This window comes from Idiotropiscis lumnitzeri, chromosome 18 (genome assembly GCF_059441095.1).
Source record: "Idiotropiscis lumnitzeri isolate Australia: NSW breed Sydney's pygmy pipehorse chromosome 18, RoL_Ilum_1.0, whole genome shotgun sequence".
Lineage (NCBI taxonomy): Eukaryota > Metazoa > Chordata > Actinopteri > Syngnathiformes > Syngnathidae > Idiotropiscis > Idiotropiscis lumnitzeri.
In genome coordinates, this window is record NC_142408.1 from 8,819,228 (window position 1) to 8,825,438 (window position 6,211).

Here is a 6,211-nt window from a genome sequence, read left to right on the forward strand (position 1 = left end):
TGTGGGCGTCTCCTCTGCTTGCTCATCCATGCTACAATATATCAAGTAGAGTTCCTCTGCGCTTTGTGAAATGATGACTGCCCTTGGCACTTGATGTTTCAGTTTTGCAGTCTACTTCTCACACACACATTCCTCAAACTGTCCGGAAAAAGGATTCAGAACATTACATAATTATTTACTGGTTGAAATTGAGCATATGCTTAAACCAACTTTAGTTTCACAGTGAATCTTGTGGACTAATAGTGAGTTGCCCTTTCAACTTGCCTACTCTACTGTTGTAGTCAGACATACTGCACAGGTATTCAAAATCGATGTTTCCTGCTTTAACATGGAAGATAATCAGGAATGGAAAATTTTGCAGTTTGAGTTCGATTACCGCAAATATCCGTGGCCAAAAAAAATGGTTGAAGCAAAATGTTCCTCTTACAACATAACTATTGGTCAAATTGATAAATTATGACAATCTTGCCGAGCACTGTAGATGTTCTGCTCGTTCATCTACTTCTTGGACTTTTGTTGTCATCAGCCGTCGTCTTCTCCGTTCTACGGGTAATGCTGTATTAAGCAGAGAAATATGACGACAGTAAGATTGCAGGTTTCATCTTAGATGTGATAAACAAGGTAATAAAAAGCCAAAATGAGATTGTTTTGTTGTGTGAATGTCTGCATGACTTTTCTATTGCGGAAAGTTTTGGGCAGGCTGAGTCAGAGTGGGTCATTTATAGAGGCGCTAGACCGAAGCTTTGGTCTTAAGGTATCCTGGCGCCAAACCCCAAACTTTTTGGATACCAGAGGTGAGGGATGTAATCAATAAGAAGCAAAAAGAGCTTGTTGGATATGAGATCCTGCCCCAAGTGGAGGAGTCCAAGAATGTTGGGGTCTTGATCCCATGTTGGGATAGAATGGAGCGCAAGATTGACAGGCAGCTTGGTGCAACATCTGCAGTGATGCGGACGCTGCATTGGGCTGTCTAAATGAAGAACGAGGTGAAGCTCTTAATTTAGTGGTCAGGCTACTTTGCCTCTCCATTGGACTCATGCTGTGAGTCATAACTGAAAGAAATGAATTTCGCATTCATCTCGCATTCACCAAATGGCATATATGTTCAGTCAAAGGGATCTGCTCTAATTTAATGTGACTATAAAATGCAATAATCAGTATGATGGTCCTGAATTCAGATCATCTCTCAGCGTTTACACCTACTTCCTGTCGGGATTTCTCTTTTATTAAATAACGTCAATGTGGTTTTACCCGCTGTCTCGACTCCCATTGCCTCCTCCTCTGCTCCGAATCCAAGAGATTGTGAAAATCATACTCAGGTCTGAGGATCAGCTCCTTTGGACTTTCCTCCATGTTCTCGGCCTCGTCACCACCTCTCTGAGCCCTGAGGACCTTTTCGCGCTTGGTTTCACGTTCCAACATCTACAACAGCAAGATGGATGCATTGTGTTCAGCAATGTTGAAGAAAACTCATCTCTGAGGTTAACTATTGAAGAAGATATTCAACTTCTGGCATGTCTCACGTCGCCCAGGAGGCTTTGCTCGTTATTCTGTTGGGTGCAAAGTCCTTTGGAGATTTCCATGAGAGAGATAACACCAAGCTGAGAACCGCAAGCTACCATGCACCCAGCCTCATGCACCTGGATGCTCGACAGAGGTTCATCACGCACCTGAAAAAAAAAAAACATCTGGTTGATTAAGCAAGATTAAAATGCCATTAGAGAAGCACGAGGGAACTCCTTAACACCTTGAAACTAAGAGTGGGGTCATTCTGCTTAAATAAGACGTCCCAGATGTCCATCACACCATCCATCTTCACGGTGAAGAAGACCGAGGGTCTGACAGGACTCCAGCAGGCATCTGTTAAGTATGCCGTCTGGTGCCTGATTACAACAAAGACTTAGTATTAACCTCTACCTAAAAACACGAAAGAATGAAGCAACCAAGACAAGAGTGGGTGCAAAGCAATGACAGGACAAACCATGAGGCCAGCAAAAAAGGAAATTAGAAGTAGGCAAAATATATAACCAAATAAAATTGTACTTTGTCCACATGATAGATGACTCCTTGATGTCCTCTGACCAAATGCGGGCTCCCCAGTCACCCACGGTGAGGAAATTTTGGGGAAAGAATGGGTTCCTCTGGATGGCATAGACAGGTCCATGGTGGCCATCGTATGTGCATACAATTTTCTCAGTCGGAGTCTCAGCCGTCCTGTTACAGTACACAACAGCTCCTTGTTCCGTCCCCACTATGAATGTGTCAGGCTGTTGACACAGGAGGGCGGTTTTAGTGAGAGTTTCAATGTTTCACACATTTGTAGAGATTGTATTCATCAGACGGGGGAAAAAGCACGGTTGGAACTTGTCACTATGAGCATGGTAAACCAGCTAAAGCACATGCTCCCGACATGAATTGGCCAAATACAGAACTCCCTCAACATGTGACCCACTCTTGTAGTCTCAACATCCAATTCAGAATAGGCTGACAATTTCAGAACAACATAAACGAACCATCTTAACGTCATACTCCAGAGAAATGGCTCCTAAAGCAGTGTCTAGGTTTTCCTTCCTACTCAGGTCCAGAATCAGCCGATCTGTGGGCTCACTCAGTTGACGGACATCCCACCACAGAATCTGTTTTAGAAAACAGTGCTCACTCAGTTATAATGAATGATCCAAACAAACCACACGGATATATATCAACCTGTCCATCGGTGGAGGCAGAGAAGGCTTCAGTCTCAGTAGAGGATTGCAACCAGATGATCTTGTAAACAGGGTCCATGTGACTTTGCTCCAAAGGGGAAACCGCCGCAGGGTGCTGGGCAGAACGGGTGTCCCATAACACTGAAAGAAAGGACACCTCAATGGGGATAAGAGAATCAGTGTATTTATTTATTGTTATTATTTATTTGTATTTTCTTCTCAAGAACTAACCAATCTGTCCATTGCGGCACCCACTGACAAGACTGTGCAAGTCCTGCGGATTGTAAGCCAGACAGATGAGTTCAGATGCCGGTTTGAGAATAGTCTGAGGTTGGTTGGGGCTCTCTGCAACACATAGACAGGACTGAGCGACTGTGTGATTTGCAATCCATCTGTTTATTTCACCCACCAATGTCCCAGATGTACGAGTCTTTGCTCAAGTCTGCTGTTTCATTCTGCAACTCTAGGCCGGCATAAGCAGCCGCCAGCTTTGAGCCTCCACTGGGTTCCCAAGAAAGACAGATGATGTTTCGTTTTATCTGGTTCGGGTCTCTGAAGAGATATTTGGTTACCAACATTATTTAGTGGAAGTAGCTGTACAGTAGAGTATTGGGTGAAAAATTGGTCCTAGATCATTTACAAAGACCAACAGCACCTGTATTTATTGACAATCTTCACAGATGGGGCTTCCTGAATCTCATCCAGCAATTCCTCATCCTTAAAATATTCTTGGTAGATGTCCACTGCGTTGTTCTGTCCAACACATTGTCCTATAAGCTGAATCACAGAACAATAAGAGATTTGGGGATGAAACTGGGAGCAATTAACAGGTATCCTTTGAAGAAAAAGTGCACATGGACTCATTTCTGAACTTACCACACCTAGCACCTGGATGCTATTCATGTAGATTTCATCTTTTTCCACCTTCTTTCTAAAACGAATAGTTTGTTCCATCTCTAGTGAGTTGATATCTTTGGGCCAACCCCCTTCCACATGATTTATCCCCTGGCTGTCGTACTCAAACCTTTCTGTGTTAACCTGGATGGAAACATCAGAAGAAGTGTGCTGACATCTCACCAGCAATCATTTGGCTAATTGTTTTGGTCTTGATCTTAGCTGTTTTATTTCCATGCATTAACCCAAATAGATTAAACACATCTCCACTTTTCCATTTATTCTGTTTAGACCTGGTCTCACTACAAAGACTCTGAACACTTTGATCAGAATTATATAGACTGAAACTCTCCTTTGTTTTCCATTTGAAATCAATCCCTTGTGATGATCTGATGTTACGTTTCGGTCACCTCATGCTCTGACATTTCCCAGCAGCCTTGCACTCCCAGGTCTCTTGTCTCCTTCAGAACAAACTGCAATGCCTGTTTTGGGTTGGGAGGAACATCGACCAGCATCTCCACGTGACGGTCCGAAAAGAGACACTGGCGGCCAAAGTCACTGCGGAGCTTCACATATTCATGAACGATCTCCATCCCACTGAGAGATGCCTTCAAATAAGGTCAGAACGGTTGGATTGATTGCACTGAATGCAGAAATGTGAGTGGGAAAGCGCAAGCAGGCCAAAGGTTGTTGGCTTCTTCCGTTGTTGCTCCAGCAACAAGATTTAAGTGAGAAGAAAGGATATCCTTAAAGGGCAAAATCACACCAAACGTGACTCAGCTTTGATCTAAAGGGTGAAAAAAATAATTAAAGCTTTGTCGTCACAGAGATTAATACATCGTATCAAAGACGGGAACTGTGACATGTTGTGATGTCGATTTTCTTTCAAAACGACCAGTGACGTATATTCAAATAGTTTTGTTTCAGTTGCCACACAAAGGATCCCAGACATAAATTATAATACATGAACACACACTCAGATAAAAGTCATCTTTATCCAGATGAAGAATGTCCAACAGGAGGATTTCAGATGTTTTGTCATTGGAACAATTTCAACCTCTGGCAGTTGATGAACAATGGAAGGGCCTTTGAAAGACTGTGAGGCTGCATGACTTTAAAACTAAATAATGTAAGCAGCATGTCGATTTGCTTGGAGACAAATGAGAACGGCACATTGTTCTGTGTTTTGTGGCTTTAACACTTTGTTATATGCGAGAAGGAGCAGGTTAAACACCTTAGTAAGTGCTCACAGATGGTGCTGAGTTGGCAGATGTAAACTATGTCCTATGGCAAATACTTTCTCATGGAATAAGAAATTGAATACGAGACCATGTCTTAGGATCAATGGGATGCATACAAGCAGAGCCAACATAGTCAGACAGGAGGAAATATTTTGAAGATAATATATCGAAGGTTAATAGGTAAAGAATATGGTCTCTCTTTCGAGTCTCTTATTCCCTCTCTCTCCTTCACTCCAGACCTCACTCCCTTCCTGTTTCTCTCGCTTAACAAGTTACTGAAAAAAAAATGTGTTTCCAATTAAGCACATGGGGGGAAAAAGAACAACTTGCAAATGCTGGGCACTTTTAGGAAATTCCTCCCCCACACCTCCCTAAAAAGAGCTTATTCAAGTGTACTGTTAGTGTACTATGAAACATTCATTGAAACGATGCTTATATTATTTTGATATTTGACTTGAAGAATACCGCAATTGGCTGGCAACCAGTCCACAGTGGGGATGGGCTCCGGCACGCACGTGACCCTCGTGAGGAGAAGCAGCTCAGATAATGGATGAATGGGCTTGAAGAATATTTAGTTGCATTGTTTTTACTATTGACAATATTTAAATTACACCGAATGGATATTTTTAAACATGCACAGAATGGGGTTATATCTAACGTTTAATCTCCTCTGAGGCTTCACATAGTCCTCGGTACGTCCACAAGTGTCTGGCCCGCCAACCTGAGGCACCGGGGAGGTACGTAGCGATGGAGGAACTCAGATAAGTAAGGTGGGGTGAGACCATTTAGAGATTTATAGACAAGTAAAATCATTTTTATATGAACTTTAAAATGTATCCAGAGCCAGTGAAGGAAGGCCAGAATTTGGAGTTATGTGCTCCCTCCTACAAGCTCCAGTTAGCAGCATTGAGTCCAAAATAAAAAAAAAGTTTACATTACAGTAATCCAGCCGAGATGTAATGAAGGCACAGCTGTCTAAGAAAGACAAAAAGATGGATTTAACAACAGAGGCAATTTACTGGCCCATTTAAGAAGCTCTGTCCAATTTAAAACGCAAATTTGAGACTGTTGGCTTTCGATAAGGTGCCAGAGGACCTAAATCAACAGGATGAGACATTATAATTACGTCCATTTAAGAAATTTTGTGTCACCCGTGCCTTTATTGATTCGATTGAGTCAAACTAAATTGTGTTATAATATAAGGACATTAACTCGACAATCAGTGATTTTTTTGTTTACTTCCTAAAATTTAGCAGTCCTTTTTTGTGCGTCTTTATGCATCCAAGTCCCACTTTATGTATTTATTGAATTAGTTCTGTTCAGGATTAAATACTAAGCACGTTTGCACATATTTCGGAATGATCAAATTTC

At 42.0% G+C, this 6,211-nt stretch overlaps 1 protein-coding gene across 1 annotated transcript; it reads right to left on the reverse strand.

Annotated features, from left to right (window-relative positions):
• Window positions 1–1,236: 1,236 nt before the first annotated feature.
• LOC148319407 (dynein axonemal intermediate chain 2-like) lies at window positions 1,237–4,192 on the reverse strand. The gene is made up of 11 exons (XM_088282074.1): window positions 4,010–4,192; window positions 3,582–3,743; window positions 3,361–3,482; window positions 3,115–3,257; window positions 2,937–3,050; window positions 2,707–2,846; window positions 2,514–2,636; window positions 2,044–2,267; window positions 1,748–1,883; window positions 1,524–1,670; window positions 1,237–1,422 (listed from the first exon to the last, which is right to left on the reverse strand). Exons 1-11 carry the CDS (start codon window positions 4,190–4,192, stop codon window positions 1,237–1,239), a joined length of 1,680 nt encoding a protein of 559 aa, XP_088138200.1.
• Between the last annotated feature and the right edge of the window lie 2,019 nt (window positions 4,193–6,211).